The sequence below is a fragment of the Entelurus aequoreus genome, linkage group LG03, assembly GCF_033978785.1.
Source record: "Entelurus aequoreus isolate RoL-2023_Sb linkage group LG03, RoL_Eaeq_v1.1, whole genome shotgun sequence".
In the NCBI taxonomy this organism is placed as follows: Eukaryota; Metazoa; Chordata; class Actinopteri; order Syngnathiformes; family Syngnathidae; genus Entelurus; species Entelurus aequoreus.
In genome coordinates, this window is record NC_084733.1 from 12,747,456 (window position 1) to 12,767,999 (window position 20,544).

A 20,544-nucleotide genomic window follows, 5' to 3' on the forward strand; every position below is an offset into this window, starting at 1 on the left:
TTAACAATAACCTCTTAAAGTGAAGGTGTAAAAATAAGGAATACTTAATAAAGTGTAAGAAAATAGTGCAGAATGTGAAAATGTAAACAGAAAAACCTAAGAATAACTATTGTCTGCAGGTTTAGTGCCATGAAGTTACAGCTGTGCTCTAAATGGTTGGTCGTGGTGGTGTGGTATTACCGGTCTTGGTGGGGACGGGTGCCTTGCATGATTTACAGACCACATTGGTCTAACTATGGTCCATTTTGAAATGTCAGCGAAACTACCATACTGTCAAGGTGACTTTTCCTGTTTTATCCACAATTTATTCGCTCTCTGCAACACTCATTTTTACTTTCTCTTCTCACTCCATGCAAATAATGGATGTATTTAAAAAAAAAACAAAAAAAACATTTTATTATTATTTTTTTCCATAAAGAAATACAATCATGTGTGCTTACGGACTGTATACCTGCAGACTGTATTGATCTACATTGATATATAATGTATATATTGTGTTTTTTATGTTGATTTAATCAAAAAAAAAAAAAAAAAATATATATATATATATATATATATATATATATATATATATATATATATATATATATATATATATATATATATATATATATATATATATATATATATATATATATATATATATATATATATATATATATATATATATATTTCTTGTGCGGCCCGGTACCAATCGGTTGGGGACCACTGCTTTACACCACTGCATCCCACGCTTTGCATTGGACTTGGTGATGTATGGCTTAGATGCAGCTGCTCGGGCCATGGAAACCCATTCCATGAAGCTCTCTGCGTACTGTACGTGGGCTAATTGGAAGACCACATGAAGTTTGGAGCTCTGTAGCAACTGACTGTGCAGAAAGTCTCTGCACTATGCGCTTCAGCATCCGCTGACCCCTCTCTGTCAGTTTACGTGGCCTACCACTTGGTGGCTGAGTTGCTGTTGTTCCCAAACTCTTCACTTTTCTTATAATGAAGCAGACGGTTGACTTCGGAATATTTGGGAGCGAGGAAATTTCACGACTGGATTTGTTGCACAGGTGGCATCCTATGACAGTTCCACGCTGGAAATCACTGAGAGCGGCCCATTCTTTCACAAATGTTTGTAGAAACAGTCTCCATGCCTAAGTGCTTGATTGTATACACCTGTGGCCAAGCCAACTGATTAGGACACCTGATTCTGATCATTTGAATGGGTGGCCAAATACCAAATATAGTGGTTTTATCAGGGCAGCCCTAAGGTGAGCGTCTATATGCGTCTCATACCCTGCACTATTATTGATTTCTTACAAGTGTTTGAATCTAAAAGCTCTCTGAACTCTGGGCAGCTATTTAAAGCCGCAGTCGCCACAGCTGAGCAAGCGCGACATTAATAAAAGACACAGCTGCTGGCGCAAGAAGCTCTAAAGAACCACAATGAATAATAAAATGTATGAAATATTGACAAGAAAGTGTGTGGTTTGTTTACTTTGACAAATAGCCCCACCCACACTTCCACCAGCTCATGTCATGTCTTTAATGATAACAAATCCTCACGTCGTAGTAGAACACAGCTTAGACTAGACCAGATCTGGGAAAATTAAGGCCCGGGGGCCACATGCGGCCCGTTAAGCTTTTCAATCTGGCCCGCCGGACATTCCCAAATATTTTTTTTACATCTTTAAGATGGAAACTGTAGCTGCCATTATGATGTGCAGTGATGTTTTCTAATTACCATAAGTCTTGAACTATACAACGCATTTCAATGGTTGGAATCTGCGCTTTTGCATGATATTTTAGTGACTAGTGTTGTCCTGATACCAATATTAATCCGATACTTTTCAATACTTTTCTAAATAAAAGGGACCAGAAAAAATTGCATTATTGGCTTTATTTAAACAAAAAATCTTAGGGTGTGGCGGACCGGTACTTTTCAGAGGCGGTATGGTACCGAATATGATTCATTAGTATTGCAGTACTATACTAATACCCGTATACCGTACAACCCTACTACCGTATTTTTCGGACTATAAGTCGCTCCGGAGTATAAGTCGCACCGGCCGAAAATGCATAATAAAGAAGGAAAAAAACATATATAAGTCGCACTGGAGTATAAGTCGCATTTTTTGGGGAAATTTATTTAATAAAACCCAACACCAAGAATAGACATTTGAAAGGCAATTTAAAATAAATAAAGAATAGTGAACAACAGGCTGAATAAGTGTACGTTATATGAGGCATAAATAACCAACTGAGAACGTGCCTGGTATGTTAACGTAACATATTATGGTAAGAGTCATTCAAATAACTATAACATATAGAACATGCTATACGTTTACCAAACAATCTGTCACTCCTAATCGCTAAATCCCATGAAATCTTATACGTCTAGTCTCTTACGTGAATGAGCTAAATCCTATTATTTGATATTTTACGGTAATGTGTTAATAATTTCACACATAAGTCGCTCCTGAGTATAAGTCGCACCCCCGGCCAAACTATGAAAAAAACTGCGATTTATAGTCCGAAATATACGGTAGTTGCTATGGTAATCGACGTCACAGCAGGTCAGACGAGGCACCAAGCTGTGTGGGTGGTGTTGCGTTGACCAGCTCTTCCTCCCAGGGATTTTAAGCTGCTGGTCACTCCCAAATTCGTATTATGGCACATAAGCTGAAGTTTAAATTAATCACCAGGCAGTAGTTGGTATTTTGTGGTTTATTCTCAAAGCTTTTAAGACAAACGTGAGACCAAATCCAGTACAGAAGCGTTCCCTCACCCAGTCTAGATCAATCTCTCCCCCAAAACCCCGGAAGTCCTGTGTTCTTCCCTCTGTCCCTCGCTCCCACCCTCGTTGTTTAGACTACTCCCTGAGTTATCTCTACACCCTGCATTCCACTGCTAGAAGGCCGACACACATTACTATGAGAGAGAAAGAAGGAAGAATACTAGCTATTTTGTAATATGACTATGGAAGTAAAGAAGTAACACTTAAATATGGATATAGGTAAAGATCTGGTTCCATCAGTGGGGAGCGTTTTCACAGAGTGTTTCCAGAGCGGCCAGCCTGAAATGCGGGTGTCAGGGACAGACGCAGAAGGAGATTTTTACAAGAAAGTTCTAAAGCTTAGTGATGTATCAGATGTATCAGATTGTAGATGTGTTTTTTTTTTTTACCCTTCACGTTCATATTTCGCTGTGTTTGCTGCATTTGGCTTGATTGTAAAATATGTCGATTGAGAGGGGGTGTGACGTTCATATGTTGTCAATATTCAGGGTTTTATCGTTCATAGAAAAAAATTAAATTCCATTCCGTTTTTAAGGCGGTCTGTCATAACATTTTTAGCATTCAATCAGACTTTATTGTGAGGTTTTGTATTAGTTTTCCTAAAAATAGATATACAGGCCCCCAGACACATTTTTTTCTCTAAATTTGGCCCCCCGAGTGAAAATAATTGCCCAGGCCTGCTGTACAACCCTACCAGTTACTATGGTAATCTACGTCACAGCAGGTCAGACGAGGCACCAAGCAGTGTGGGTGGGGAGCGTTTCCACAGAGTGTTTCCAGAGCGGCCAGCCTGAAATGTGGGTGTCAGGGACAGACGCGGAAGGAGATTTTTACAAGAAAGTTCTAAAGCTTAGTGATGTATCAGATGTATCAGATTGTAGGTGTTTTTTTGTTTTTTTACCCTTCACGTTCATATTTCGCTGTGTTTGTTGCATTTGCCTTGATTGTAAAATATGTCGATTGAGAGGTGGTGTGACGTTCATATGTTGTCAATATTCAGGGTTTTATCTTTCATAGAAAAAAATTAAATTCCATTCCGTTTTTAAGGCGGTCTGTCATAACATTTTTAGCATTCAATCAGACTTTATTGTGAGGTTTTGTATTAGTTTTCCTAAAAAATAGATATACTGGCCCCCACCTACTCAGTGGCCTAGTGGTTAGAGTGTCCGCCCTGAGATCGGTAGGTCGTGAGTTCAAACCCCGGCCGAGTAATACCAAAGACTATAAAAATGGGACCCATCACCTCCACTCAGCATCAAGGGTTGGAATTGGGGGTTAAATCACCAAAAATGATTCCCGGGCGCGGCACCACTGCTGCCCACTGCTCCCCACTGCTCCCCTCACCTCCCGGGGGGTGAACAAGAGGATGGGTCGAATGCAGAGGACAAATTTCACCACACGTAGCATGTGTGTGACAATCATTGGTACTTGAACTTTAACTTAAGACACATTTTGTTCTCAAAATTTGGCCCCCTGAGTCAAAATAATTGCCCAGGCCTGGCTTAGACCATGTAACAATGTACATATTGAAAGTGCACATAAGGAAGAGTAGTAGTTACAGGTGGCGCCACTAAAAGCCTGCTGTTACTTACATGTCGAGGAGAGGAGGAGTCTGGTTGGACGCTCTGCCAGTCAAAAGAGAAGTAAAACCAAGTAAAACCAACATTCTTACACGACAGTTAAAAAAGGGAAGAAGTGTCGCAAGATTCTACCTTCAGTAAAGAATACTGGCAGCTTGCGATGACGAGGCAGAACTGAAAGACCCAGATGTCGGTGAAGAAGTCGTGAACCAGCAACACTGAGCCTAGAAAGGCCACCAAAACTGCGAGCACCACGGCCAGCACGTTCTCCAGAACCTCTCGGTTCCTGCAAACACAGCAGAGAAACTTTAGAGTTGAGTAACTACACCCTAATTTTTAACAGAGAACTTATTTACGCAAAGTGCAGAGGACCAGGTGTTGAATTGAAGTAGGTTATATTTCAGATTATTCCCTCAAAGTGAAAACATTTTAAGGGTGCAACAATGCATTCCATCCAGTTATCTCGCTTTGGCACCGCTATGATTAAACAATACGTCATGTTTATTTTGATCAACTTCTGGCAATGAGGATCTGCACTGTCGAGGTAGATCCACAAGCTACTTGAAAGCTAGCTCTGAGCAACAGGGTATAACTCTGGCATTGGCTTGGAACTACTTTGGTTTTTGTATTAAGTTTGACAGTTGGCTAGTGCGGCATGGACAAAGTCAATTACAGTTGCCAACCGTCCCTTGAAAAACTGAATCGACCCGTATTTAGAAACAGAAATAGGCTTTCCGTATTGAGCTGTCTAGGGACCCACTTTTCCCGTATTTTTATTACCGTGAGAATTACAAAAAGGTCCGTAAAATAGCAATTAAAAAACTGAATCGTCCCGTATTTAGAAACAGAAATGGGCGTTCCGTATTGAGCTGTCTAGGGACCCACTTTTCCTGGATTTTTAATACCGTGAGAATTACAAAAAGATCCGTAAAATAGCAATTGAAAAACTGAATCGTCCCGTATTTAGAAACAGAAATGGGCGTTCCGTATTGAGCTGTCTAGGGACCCACTTTTCCCGTATTTTTATTACCGTGGGAATTACAAAAAGGTCCGTAAAATAGCAATTGAAAAACTGAATCGTCCCGTATTTAGAAACAGAAATGGGCGTTCCGTATTGAGCTGTCTAGGGACCCACTTTTCCCGTATTTTTATTACCGTGAGAATTACAAAAAGATCCATAAAATAGCAATTGAAAAACTGAATCGTCCTGTATTTAGAAACAGAAATGGGCGTTCCGTATTGAGCTGTCTAGGGACCCACTTTTCCCGTATTTTTATTACCGTGAGTATGAATAAAAAGCTCTGTAAAATAGCAAAAGACATCATCGAGTGTTACAATTACAGTTGCCAACAGTCCCTTGAAAAACTGAATCGTCCCGTATTTAGAAACAGAAATAGGCATTCCGTATTGAGCTGTCTAGGGACCCACTTTTCCCGTATTTTTATTACCGTGAGAATTACAAAAAGATCTGTAAAATAGCAATTGAAAAACTGAATCGTCCCGTATTTAGAAACAGAAATGGGTGCTCCGTATTGAGCTGTCTAGGGACCCACTTTTCCCTTATTTTTATTACCGTGAGAATTAATAAAAAGGTCCGTTTAATAGCAAAAGACACCATCGAGTGTTACAATTACAGTTGCCAACCGTCCCTTGAAAAACTGAATCGTCCCATATTTAGAAACAGAAATGGGCGTTCCGTATTGAGCTGTCTAGGGACCCACTTTTCCCGTATTTTTATTACCGTGAGAATTACAAAAAGATCCGTAAAATAGCAATTGAAAAACTGAATCGTCCCGTATTTAGAAACAGAAATGGGCATTCCGTATTGAGCTGTCTAGGGACCCACTTTTCCCGGAATTTTTATTACCGTGAGAATTAATAAAAAGGTCCGTAAAAAAGCATAAGACACCATCGAGTGTTACAATTACAGTTGCCAACCGTTCCTTGAAAAACTGAATCGTTCCGTATTTAGAAACAGAAATGGGCGTTCCGTATTGAGCTGTCTAGGGACCCACTTTTCCCGTATTTTTATTACCGTGAGAATTACAAAAAGATCCGTAAAATAGCAATTGAAAAACTGAATCGTCCCGTATTTAGAAACAGAAATGGGCGCTCCGTATTGAGCTGTCTAGGGACCCACTTTTCCCATATTTTTATTACCGTGAGAATGAATAAAAAGGTCTGTAAAATAGCAAAAGACACCATCAAGTGTTACAAATACAGTTGCCAACAGTCCCTTGAAAAACTGAATCGTCCCGTATTTAGAAACAGAAATGGGCGTTCCGTATTGAGCTGTCTAGGGACCCACTTTTCCCGTATTTTTATTGCCGTGAGAATTACAAAAAGATCCGTAAAATAGCAATTGAAAAACTGAATCGTCCCGTATTTAGAAACAGAAAAAGGCATTCTTTATTGAGCTGTCTAGGGACCCACTTTTCCCGTATTTTTATTACCGTGAGAATTACAAAAAGATCCGTAAAATAGCAATTGAAAAACTGAATTGTCCCGTATTTAGAAACAGAAATGGGCGTTCCGTATTGAGCTGTCTAGGGACCCCCTTTTCCCGTATTTTTATTACCGTGAGAATTAATAAAAAGGTCCGTAAAATAGCAAAAGACACCATCGAGTGTTACAATTACAGTTGCCAACCGTCCCTTGAAAAACTGAATCGTCCCGTATTAAGAAACAGAAATAGGCGTTCCGTATTGAGCTGTCTAGGGACCCACTTTTCCCGTATTTTTATTACTGTGAGAATTAATAAAAAGGTCCGTAAAATAAGAAAAGATACCATCGAATGACAACAGCTTTACAACAATCTTCCACAGGCTAAACCAGGGGTCGGCAACCCAAAATGTTAAAAGAGCCCATATTGGACCAAAAATACAAAATAAAAAAAATCTGTCTGGAGCCACTAAAAATTAAAAGCCTTCTATAAGTATTGTAATGAAGACAACACAGGATGTAAAAGTCTATATTAGTTATATTAGCCTACTATCAAAGGCTGACGCAAATCTTCGTTGACAGAAATTTTGTATTTTAATTTTTATTCTACACATTTTTGTAACATTGGAAATCATTACTAAAATGGAGGCTAATCTGGAAATTACTGGCTCAGAATGGCCAAAGGAATAGATGTGTGTGTCCAAGTTAAAGGAAACAGCAGGCTGTCTTCTTCTAATGGATTTATTACAATCTTTGCAAGCTGGGTAGCGTTTGCTGTGGTCTGGAACATGGCACACAAACAACTATGACAAATGCAGCCAATATTACATACTGTACATATAATGTGTCATGAGACATGCAAAAATAAATTAAACACACAGAGGACATAAGTAAAGGAAATTAAATGAGCTCAAATATACTACAAACGAGGCATAATGGTGGAATATGTACATATGGCTAGCCTAAATAGCATGTTGGCATCGATTAGCTTGCGGTCATGGATTGACCAAATATGCCAGATAAGCAATCCACACAAGTCCATAACATCAACAAAGCTCACCTTTGTGCATTCACGCACAGCATAAAACATTTGGTGGACAAAATGAGACAAAGAAGAAATGGCATAAAACAAATTTTTCTGTGGCAGCATCGGAGAAAGTTGTATATGTAAACTACGGTGAGTTCAAGGATCGCTGAAATTAGTAGGACAAAACGGGGCTTACCAAATACTCTCATCAGCATACTTGCCAACCCTCCCGATTTTCCCGGGAGACTCCCAAATTTCAGTGCCCCTCCCGAAAATCTCCCGGGGCAACCATTCTCCCGATTTCCACCCGAGCAACAATATTAGGGGCGTGTCTTAAAGGCACTGCCTTTAGCGTCCTCCATAACCTGTCGTCACGTCCGCTTTTCCTCCATATAAACTGTGCGCCGGCCCAGTCACATAATATATGCGGCTTACATACACACACACAAGTGAATGCAAGGCATACTTGATCAACATCCATACAGGTCACACTGAGGGTGTCCGTATAAACAACTTTAACACTGTTACAAATATGCGCCACACTGTGAACCCACACAAAAAACAAGAATGACAAACACATTTCGGGAGAACATCCGCACCGTAAAACAACAGAACAAATACCCAGAACCCCTTGCAGCACTAACTACAATATACACCCCCCGCTACCACCAAACCCCGCCCCCCCAACCCCGCCCACCTGAAATAAAGCAACCCCAACTCCAACTCAATCCCAGCTTTACAATACAAAGCCATTTAGAAGACATACAAATACAATAGTCACAAAAAGGACAACCAAAAATGAATAAAAGCAATAGTATCAATAATTGCCGTTTTATGTTTTTAATCCAAAAATGTAATCTTAAAAAGAAATAAACATTGTTTTAATTCTCAAAATTATGAATAGATTTATTTTAATCTGAATAAATAAAAATTGAGATTTGGAAGTGAATTAATGAATTAATGGGGCGACATGGCGTAGTGGGTAGAGCGCCCGTGTCAGAAACCTGAGGGCTGCAGGTTCGATCCCCGCCTCTTACCATGCCGTTGTGTCCTTGGGCAGGACACTTCACCCTTGCCCCCGGTGCCGCTCACACCGGTGAATGAATGTTGAATGAATGATAGGTGGTGGTCGGAGGGGCTGTAGGCGCAAATTGGCAGCCACGCTTCCGTCAGTCTACCCCAGGGCAGCTGTGGCTACGAAAGTAGCTTACCACCACCAGGTGTGAATGAATGATGGGTTTTTAACATGTAAAGTGACTTTGGGTACTTAGAAAAGCGCTATATAAATCTCAGGTATTATTATTATTATTATTATTAATTAATTATGATTTGGTGTAAACAACAGTACAACAGCAGAGTAGCCACACTTTAAAGTGCATGCAGAGCTAATAATAAAACTGCTGGATGCTACTATCAGACTTTTATAAATTACATATAGCCTCCGAAATCAAACACTCAGTTGATTTTAAGAAAAAAAAAAATACATATACACATATAAATACACATATACTGTATGCATATACTCACCGGTCAAACAGCGCCAGCAGCGTGAGCCGATCAAAGTGCAGGCCAACCCACAGGTAAGGCATGAGCCACAGGCGGTAATACTGCTTGGCTTTGCCAGCGGCCACGTGGGCCGCTGCGTCACCCTGGCCCAGCGGCGCATCCTGTAGCTCCGGGCTCAGGTCAGCATCCTGCTGCTCCAGAAGCTCTGGGTCCATAGTCAGGAGGCGGTTCAGGCGGATCTGAGGGAGGGAGAGCTGCCTCACGGTCAGAGCGAGTCAAAACACGTCAACATTGAAAAATGCACATTAAGCAGTAGCAGTGTTTAAGGGTTTTTATTTCGTTCTGGCCTGCGACCACCACCCACTCCTCGCCATCTGGGTAGTCACTGCACAACAGCGCCAGCAACCGCCGTTTGTTTGAGACAGAACATACAGGTCCATCTTCCTTAAAGCAGTGTTTTTCAACCTTTTTTGAGCCAAGGCACATTTAAAAAAAAAAAAAAATACGGCGGCAAACCACCAGCAGAAAAGGTTAATAAAATGAAACTCCACCAGGTTGTCGTGCCTTATTTTGAGTTGGTTGTTGTTTCCTGTGTGTAGTGCTTTAGTTCCTGTCTTGCGCTGTTATTTTGGAGACCCTTCCTGTTTTGTTGGTGTTCTCCTGTAGCAGCTTCACGCCTTCCTTTGAGTGCTATTGCCCGCACCTGCTTTGTTTTCGTAATCAAGACTACCGTATTTTTCGGAGTATAAGTCGCTCCGGAGTATAAGTCGCACCGGCCGAAAATGCATAATAAAGAAGGAAAAAAAACATATATAAGTCGCACTGGAGTATAAGTCGCATTTTTTGGGGAAATTTATTTGATAAAAGCCAACACCAAGAATAGACATTTGAAAGGCAATTCAAAATAAATAAAGAATAGTGAACAACAGGCTGAATAAGTGTACGTTATATGAGGCATAAATAACCAACTTCTCGAGAACGTGCCTGGTATGTTAACGTAACATATTATGGTAAGAGTCATTCAAATAACTATAACATATACAACATGCTATACGTTTACCAAACAATCTGTCACTCCTAATCGCTAAATCCCATGATATCTTATACGTCTAGTCTCTTACGTGAATGAACTAAATAATATTATTTGATATTTTACGGTAATGTGTTAATCATTTCACACGTAAGTCGCTCCTGAGTTTAAGTCGCACCCCCGGCCAAATTATGAAAAAAACTGTGACTTATAGTCCGAAAAATACGGTATTTAAAGTTGTGCTTACGCTATCCTTCTTTGTGGGAACATTGTTGATTGTCATGTCATGTACGGATGTACTTTGTGGACGCCGTCTCTGCTCCACACACTAAGTTTTTGCTGTAGTCCAGCATTCTGTTTTTGTTTACTTTGTAGCCAGTTCAGTCTTGCTTTTGTTTTGCATAGCCATCCCTATGCTTCAGTGCCTTTTTCCTAGCGGGACTTGCCTTTTGTCTTATGGCTATGCAAAACAAAAGTAAAACTGAACTGGTTACAAAGTAAACAAAAACAGAATGCTGGACGACAGCAAAGACTTACAGCGCGTGGAGCACGAGACGGCGTCCACAAAGTACATCCGTACATGACATGACAATCAACAATGTCCCCACAAAGAAGGATAGCGTACGCACAACTTCAATAGTTTTGATTGCGAAAACAAAGCAGGTACGGGCAATAGCACTCAAAGGAAGACATGAAACTGCTACAGGAGAACACCAACAAAACAGGAAGGGTCACCAAAATAACAGCGCAAGACAGGAACTAAAGCACTACACACAGGAAACAACAACCAACTCAAAATAAAAACACTGCACTAGACAATGGCACATTATTATAATTATTGATTTGCAAAAAATATTTTTGGACCAATTAGATGAAGCTGTATAATTTCCCACGGCACACCAGACAATATCACTAGTGTGCCGCGGCACAGTGGTTGAAAAACACTGCTTTAAAAGGATTGAAAGCAGCCCCAAATCGTGCAAAAATGCTACTCACCAGGTCATGAGGGTAGAAACGAACTGAGGTAGAACTGGAGAGGTGGGAGTCAGTGTCCCTGCAAGCAGCACATTTAAAATTCAATTATCTTTCTACGGTCACCTAAAATGCACACACTGGTCATTAGATTAGGTACACATGCACAATTCAGAACAAGAGCTGTTTTTTTGCCAAATATTACATGTGAACTTCAAGCAACTCAATCAATGCCTCTGACAAAACAAACCCCCATGCGCCATCTTGACGCAGCTCTGGTATTGGCTCTTGTTCCATTGTGCGTACTTACCTAACGAAGTGGCCACTTACCAAATGTTATTGGAGGCTCGTCTGGTCGCGGGCTCGAAATTGACCAGGGACATGTCGCAGCCGGCAGCCTCGTACAAGGAGGGCGTGAGTTTTCCTTCAAAAACAACACACAAGTAGACGTGAACATGCGAGAATCAAACTACACGACATACTGTAGCTCTTAATAAAGCAATTCATCTGAATTCTATCATAATATATACAGTACAGGCCAAAAGTTTGGACACACCTTCTCATTCAATGCATTTTCATAACTATTTACATTGTAGATTGTCACTGAAGGCATCAAAACTATGAATGAACACATGTGGAGTTATGTACTTAACAAAAAATGTGAAATAACTGAAAACATGTTTTATATTTTAGTTTCTTCCAAATAGCCACCCTTTGCTCTGATTACTGCTTTGCACACTCCTGGCATTCTCTCGATGAGCTTCAAGAGGTAGTCAGCTGAAATGGTTTTCACTTCACAGTTGGGACTTCAATGGGGTTGGGACCATCAGTTGTGTTGTGAATGAGAAGGTGTGTCCAAACCTTTGGCCTGCACTGTACATATTAGGGATGTTCCAATCAGGGATTTTATTCTGCCGATTCCAATTCTGCTCCTGCTTGCTCTCGGTGTGTGATATGTGTAGCCCCGTGCTCCAGTGATACTTAAGATACTAAGTAATGCAGTTTATTTGCTATAATGGAGGAGATTATTATTAACTAAGATGGGGGTTTTTTCACGCTGTGTATGCAGATACACAATGAGCTGCTTGCTAGTCAACAGGAAGACTAAAAATAAATAGTGTCAGCCAGAGGAGATGGGCGTTTGTGATCGCCATTAAAAGCCATTGATCAGCAATGGCTATTACATATCATATCAAAATTGTCCAATACTGATCGGTGGCATATCGATTGGCACATCCCTAAATATATAATAATCATAGTTCTTCATTTTAGCAAGGCAATTTTGAGTGTGGAAGTTTGTGGGAACAGTTTGACGAAGGATGAATTTGGTATAAATTAACTCAAACAGGTGTCCCAATACTTAAATGGGTTATACTTGTATAGCGCTTTTCTACCTTCAAAGTACTCAAAGCGCTTTGACACTATTTCCACATTCACACACACACATTCACACACTGATGGCGGGAGCTGCCATGCAAGGCCCTAACTATGACCCATCAGGAGCAAGGGTGAAGTGTCTTGCTCAAGGACAAAACGGACGTGACTAGGTTGGTAGAAGGTGGGGATTGAACCAGGAACCCTCAGGTTGCTGGCGCGGCCACTCTCCAAACCGCGCCACGCCGTCCTTCAATTCGATAAATAAAGTGGACTTACAGGGTTTCTGCAGGTAACAGCAAATCTAATTTAAGCCATTTTAATGCAACTTAAAACAAATATAACTATTATTATTACTATATTATTATTATTACTATATTATTGCAGATCGTTATTATATATAGTCAAAAGCATTGCAACAACATAGTTAAAGTTAACGTTAAAGTACCAATGATTGTCACACACACACACTAGGTGTGGCGAAATTATTCCCTGCATTTGACTCATCACCCTTGATCACCCCCTGGGAGGTGAGGGGAGCAGTGGGCAGCAGCGGTTGCCGCGCCCGGGAATCATTTTTGGTGATTTAACCCCCAATTCCAACCCTTAATGCTGAGTGTCAAGCAGGGAGGTAATGGGTCCCTTTTTTATAGTCTTTGGTATGACTCGGCCGGGGATTGAACTCACAACCTACCGATCTCAGGGCGGACACTCTAACCACTAGGCCACTGAAAGGGTATTAATTAATTTAAATTTGACAATGATAATGGTAAATACTTATAAAGCTTACATTAACTGTGGCCAAATTAAGCACTAATGTAATCATAATATATAGCAATAATATAACGCAATAAACATATTTTTTATTAAAGTAGTATTTTTAACCATTGTAATTAGAAGGTCAATAACTTAATGAGCTTTCTTTATTTTCACGACTATATACATAGTAGATTGTCACTGAAGGCATCAAAACTATGAATGGACACATGTAGAGTTATGTACTTAACAATAAAAAGGTGAAATAACTGAAAACATGTTTTATATTCTAGTTTCTTCAAAATAGCCACCCTTTGCTCTGATTACTGCTTTGCACACTCTTGGCATTCTCTCGATGAGCTTCAAGAGGTAGTCGGCTGAAATGGTTCTCACTTCACAGGTGTGATAGTTTTGATGCCTCCAGTGACAATCCACAATGTAAATAGTCATGAAAATAAAGAAAACACATTGAAATGAGAAGGTGTGTCCAAACTTTTGGCCTGTACTATATATACTATATAATAACATATGCAAATAATTAATATAATTTATAATACAAGTATAAAGTGTTACATTACCAATTTAGGTGTTCATGTTAAAATGATTTAAGCTTTAGAGTGTATGAAGTGTTTTTAGAGCATAGGAAGAGTTTATAAGTGTGTGAAAGCTGTGTACAGTGTGTGGCGGCAGGCTTATTTCTTTATATGCATATAATATTCATAAAAATCATACAATACAAAGGGTAACTCCTCCCCGGAAAGGGGAGGAGAAAACCTAACCCCTGTGATAGCAGATACAGACTCAGCAGTTTGCATGGGTCTGTATTAATAGTGCTGACAAGTACTAGTAAGTTCAAGTTAAAGTACCACTGATAGTCACGCACACACTAGGTGTGGTGAAATTATCCTCTGCATTTGACCCATCCCTGTGTTCACCCCCTGGGAGGTGAGGGGAGCAGTGAGCAGCAGCAGTGGACGCGCTCGGGAATCATTTTGTTGCTTTAACCCCCAATTCTAATCGTTGATGCTGAGTGCCAAGCAGGGAGGCAATGAGTCCCATTTTTATAGTCTTTGGTATGACTCGGCCGGGGTTTGAACTCACGACCTTCCAGTCTCAGGGCGGACACTCTAACCACAAGGCCGCTGAGCAGGTTTATGTAAGATTAGTAAGTAACTTTTTCACACCAACAGCTGAGCGGCAACATTTTAAAGCGCACGCAGAGCTAATAAAGCTACTGGATACTCATTACACAGTAAAAAAAAAAAAAAACTGGCAGGAGGTTGCCTACAGCCACAGCTGTTAACGTCAATGTCTGACGATTGTAAACAGTCGCTGTTTGTCAGCTGAATCGTGCAACTGACATTGTAAAGTGCATGCAGTGGTAGATAAAGCTTCAGGATGACAACGACTCATGATATTTTCAATGCAGATACCATCATCTTGTGACATTAATTAAAAAAAGAATAAATTAAGTACATCAGGAGGTTGCCTACAGCCAAAGCTGTTAATGTCAATGCTGTTTGAGTCGGCACTAATTAAAAACTGCCCGAGGGTATTTGCTTTTGTAGACCACACACTGCAGCTGTTAAGGGACGAGAAAAGTTCATTTAGGCTCGTTGTGATTTTACAGCCAAAGATGTTATCATTTTGTTTTTCTTAACATGGAATTGTGCTGATAATGCATGACCTGACCTCAGTGTTTTTCTGCAAGCCAGTCCTCCAGATAGTTATGCAGTGACTATCAGAGGTGGGACCAAGTCATTGCTTTGCAAGTCACAAGTAGGTCTCAAGTCTTTGCCCTCAAGTCTCGAGTCAAGTCCCGAGTCAAGACAGGCAAGTCCCGAGTCAAGTCCAAAGTCGAGACTGGGAAGTCTCAAGTCAAGTCCCAAGTCCTGCATTTTGAATTTCGAGTCCTTTCAAGTCCTTTTAACCACAGACTAATATATTTACACAGATTGTGTATGCTTTTAAAACGCTGTATTTATTTATTAAAACAAGTGCATTTGAAATTGCAGGGGGAAAAAAGTGCTGACATTGCACTTCATAATAGCACTATTATCCAGTAATTTTAAACATTTAACTCATTCTTTTACAGAATAAACACATTTGAAAAAACAAGTGCAACTGTACTTATTTGCACAAAAGTGTTAACATTGTATTTCCATGGCATATTGCATTGTAACTAGTTCCACAGCAGTTTCTATCCTGTTCTTACCTTATCTCATTGATCTCATCTCATACTGTATGTGTGTTTATGTGTGCGTACATATGAAAAACATAACAAAAACATGAACAAAACAATGAACAGAGTTGTACTTTTTAGATGTCAGGGCCCTATGCAATATGTACACGTATTGTTAATATAGTATACATTTTAACGTTACGTTACTGTGTGTGATACATTGACTAACGTAACGTTTTGTCTAGGTACCTCATGCAACCCTGCTTAAAAAAATCACTTGGCAAAAAGTATGAATAAGGTAGCGAACTGCAGTGGACGCAACAGATTGCCGTGTTTGCAATGACGTTATAACCATAGACATCTTATAAGTAGAAGCAGCATTGGTTGCTGTGACGCGAGCAATTTGGCCGCCATCTTGAAGTAGTGACAGTTGACAGGTAGAAAATAAAGATGGTGTTCAGCGTTTTCCTACTCAAATGAGCGGACTGTTGAAAATAGGAATCGGGGGATTACTTTTCACAAGTAAGATTTAACATTAATGTACTATTGGTTGTATTTTATGAAAATAATATTACCACAGAGTTGAGAAGGAGCAAAGATCTTCAATATTTGTATGTGAAAATCACAAAGAAATCTTCTGGGGGAGGTTGACCCCCTACAGGGGTTTGGTTTACAAACTTTCAGCCCCACCTAAAACAAAATTCACCAGCCGCCACTGATTATGATGCATTCTCATTTTAGGCAAAATATAAGACAATACTTTCTTAACAGTATAATTGTAACCAGGAATAAGTCTTCAAGTAACAATATTCAAATACTAACATTGTTGGGTAAGACAACATTTGGTTTTATTCTGAATCCAGTGAAACAGATTGGTGGTTTTAGCTGATAAAGACTTTCAGGTGTTTATATATGTTTATGTTGAAGTCTTTGGCAGACGCTTTTATCCAAAGCGACATACATAAAAAATACATATAAAACAATGACTGCAAACATGATCATTTAAGGGAAGAATGTAATACAAAATATCAATACAAAGTGCCAAGACAGACTCTCTGCTGCTGCAGCAACAGAGATACAGTCTATAAGATATATATATATATATAATATATATATATATATATATATATATATATATATATATATATATATATATATATATATATATATATATGTATATATATAATGTATTCATACATTTCTGGTCACTTATAGCGTATAAGAATATTATATTACTGTTAAGCAAACTATGAGTAATAAAACACGCCAAAACATGTTTCCTTTATCATAGCTACACGTATGACAAAAAAGCGCGTGAAAATCAGTGGTATTCAGTGAGGTAAGATGAATTAAATGCGCTGACAGTTCATTGCTCCTGCCAAATGAATTGCGCTGAGTGGAGCGGATCACCACTCCAAGATGGCGGCCCCGCGTCTCGTCTGCGCCAGTAGGCAGTAGCGCTCGATGCTGCGTACCCTTATAAGATGTCTATGGTTATGACGTTAGCAGTGAGTTTACAGCCTCACTGATTTAACTACACAGCAAATAAAAGTTACGTTACTTAGCCAATAAACGTTATCTTACATTCAAAACTTACCCTTCTTTGTGCAACTTCAAATGTCGAAAGAAGTTGGAAGTTGTTGCGTCTCCGTCTGTAATATTCGAACTGCGTGATTTGCATACGGCAATTCGTTTTTTGTTGACCAAGTCGTAGTTTTTATACCCGAACGAAACCAACTTTGGCATAATTGTTTCTCTCTGCCGCATTGTTTGACAACTCTTGTTCGGTGGTTGTCCTGCAATTTGATTGGATGAATGCTGTGTGATGAAAACAGCGTAGATCTAATTTGATTGGCTGTTGTACTGAGAGCACACACGCTGACAGGAACAACACGCTGATAGACAGACGAAGAAAAGGAAAAATACGGAGCGGCGCGCTCCCAAATAACTTTTTAATCTTTGGGTTTTGGGGAAAGTAGCAAGTCATGTCAAGTCAAAAGGCTCAAGTCCAAGTGAAGTCACAAGTCATTGATGTTAAAGTCTAAGTCGAGTTGCAAGTCTCTTTACATTTTGTCAAGTCGAGTCTAAAGTCATCAAATTCATGACTCGAGTCTGACTCGAGTCCAAGTCATGTGACTCGAGTCCACACCTCTGGTGACTATCATGTGCGCACATATTAAACAGACAGTTTTGAACAATCCCAGCATTGTGTAATACAGACCTGGGCAAATTAAGGTCCGGGGGCTCACATGCGGCCCGTTAAGCTTTTCAATCTGGCCCGCCGGACATTCCCAAATATTTTTTTTAGATCTTCAAGATGGAAACTGTAGCCGCCATTATGATGTGCAGTGATGTTTTCTAATTACCATAAGTCTTGAACTATACAACGCATTTCAATGGTTGGAATCTACGCTTTTGCATGATATTTTAGTGACTTGTGTCCTGATACCAATATTATTTCGATACTTTGATACTTTTCTAAATAAAGGGGACCAGAAAAAATTGCATTATTGGCTTTATTTTAACAAAAAATCTTAAGGTACTTTTCAGAGGCGGTATGGTACCGAATATGATTCATTAGTATCGCGGTACTATACTAATACCCGTATACCGTACAACCCTACTAGTTACTATGGTAATCTACGTTACAGCAGGTCAGACGAGGCACCAAGCAGTGTGGGTGGGGAGCGTTTCCACAGAGTGTTTCCAGAGTGGCCAGCCTGAAATGTGGGTGTCAGGGACAGACGTGGAAGGAATTTTTTTACAAGAAAGTTCTAAAGCAGTGGTTCTTAACCTGGGTTCTATCGAACCCTAGGGGTCTGGTGAGGCGGAGGTCAAAACACACCCGACTCAACGTGTAAATACAAACTTCTCCCTATCGGCGTATTACGGATACGGCAACAGCTGACTGGTTTGCAGGTGTGTCATTTGTTGTGAGTTTATGCACTGTGTTGGTTTTGTTGTTTGAACAAGGTGATGTTCATGCACGGTTCATTTTATGCACCAGTAAAAAAACATGGTAACACTTTGATTATCTTGTGTGATGACTGTATTATGATGATAGTATATATGATAGTATATATCTGTATCATGAATCAATTTAAGTGAACCCCGACTTAAACAAGTTGAAAAACTTATTCGGGTGTTACCATTTAGTGGTCAATTGTACGGAATATGTACTTCACTGTGCAACCTACTAATAAAAGTCTCAATCAATCAATCAATCAATCAGTATGGGGAACATATTCACCATTAATTAGTTGCTTATTAACATGCAAATTAGTAACATATTGGCTCCTAACTAGTCATTATTAAGTACTTATTAATGCTTCATTCGACATGGCCTTATTATAACCCTAACCCTCTAACCCTGACCCTAACCAAATAACTCTAAATTAAGTCTTTATTACTTAGAATATGTTCCCCTATTGTCCAAATAACTCTAAATTAAGTGTTTGTTACTTAGAATATGTTCCCCATACTAAAGTGTTATCAAAAACATATAACTTTGTCTTGAATTTGAAAAAAAACCCATTTTATTTTTCACTAAAGAAGGGTTCGGTGAATGCGCATATGAAACTGGTGGGGTTTGGTACCTCCAACAAGGTTAAGAACCACTGTTCTAAAGCTTAGTGATATATCAGATGTATCAGATTGTAGATGTTTTTTGTTTTTTTACCCTTCACGTTCATATTTCGCTGTGTTTGTTGCATTTGGCTTGATTGTAAAATATGTCGATTGAGAGGGGGTGTGACGTTCATATGTTGTCAATATTCAGGGTTTTATCGTCCGTAGAAAAAAATGTAATTCCATTACGTTTTTAAGGCGGTCTGTCACTACATTTTTAGCATTCAATCAGACTTTATTGTGAGGTTTTGTATTAGTTTTCCTAAAAATAGATATACTGGCCCCCAGGCACATTTTTTTCCTCTAAATTTGGCCCCCCCCGAGTCAAAATAATTGCCCAGGCCTGGTGTAATAGGACTGACATATCGATTCCTATTCATGAGCGTCGACTGCAGGAATGGAGGACAGAAAACAAAGGCTGCCGTGCTCATCCTAGAGTCACGGCTGTAGACGAGATATCACACAGACATGATAAATGGAGCATAGATAACACGCGCTGGGCTAGGAGGAATGGCGTCAGTCTGACTGACTGCTACACTCTGATCAATACAACATAGAGCGTGAGCCAAAAAAAAGGTAATAATAAGCTACACTACTGCAACAACTCATTCACTTTGCATCAGCACAGAGGAAACCAGGACATGAAAGCATCAACATGCAACTCTGCCTTATCTAGCACACTCGCGACGCCACACGGTCGCTGGCGTAAGTCTCTCCCCGGGTGAAACACCTCACGCCTGCGCTCCCTACCGAGGTCGTCCTGCAAGCTGGTGGCGCCGACAGTCGAGGCCTTGTCCTGAGAGCCGTCCAGGTGCGTGCTTCCGTTCCTGGCCAGCAGGGAGGCGCTCGTGCTCAGCACTGTCACCTGGGACGAGGTTCGAGATGGCTGACTTTTCACCTGGGAAGCGCAAGACTGGGAGGCCTGGCTTAGGGCCTCCTGAAGACTGTGGGGAGAGGGGGGAGGGGTTGGAAGAAGATGAGAAGCACTGGAGGTTGAGGAAGGTCATGTGGGAGAGTACCGTAAACCAGTGGTCCCCAACCTTTTTGTAGCTGCGGACCGGTAAACGCTTGAAAATTTGTCCCACGGACCGGTGGGGACAAATAAAAAAAAAATGTAAAAAAAAAAGAAATTTTTTTTTTCTTTTTTTTTCTTTCCATAAAGAAATACAATCATGTGTGCTTACGGACTGTATACCTGCAGACTGTATTGATTTATATTGATATACAATGTATATATTGTGTTTTTTATGTTGATTTAATTTT

General features: G+C 40.0%; 1 protein-coding gene across 3 annotated transcripts in view; it reads right to left on the reverse strand.

The window, feature by feature from the left end:
• pcnx1 (pecanex 1) overlaps window positions 1-20,544 on the reverse strand; it is a 116,867-nt gene that overhangs the window by 40,247 nt on the left and 56,076 nt on the right. Inside the window, exons 8-13 of one of the 3 annotated variants that reach the window (XM_062041257.1) lie at window positions 20,032-20,225; window positions 11,673-11,766; window positions 11,367-11,424; window positions 9,362-9,579; window positions 4,498-4,651; window positions 4,378-4,410 (exon numbers count right to left, since the gene is read on the reverse strand). In XM_062041257.1, the coding sequence (XP_061897241.1) occupies window positions 4,378-4,410; window positions 4,498-4,651; window positions 9,362-9,579; window positions 11,367-11,424; window positions 11,673-11,766; window positions 20,032-20,225 (751 nt within the window). Of the gene's footprint in view, window positions 1-4,377; window positions 4,411-4,497; window positions 4,652-9,361; window positions 9,595-11,366; window positions 11,425-11,672; window positions 11,767-20,031; window positions 20,226-20,544 lie in introns of all 3 variants that reach the window. The other 2 variants (XM_062041256.1, XM_062041258.1) reach the window with 2 other exon arrangements.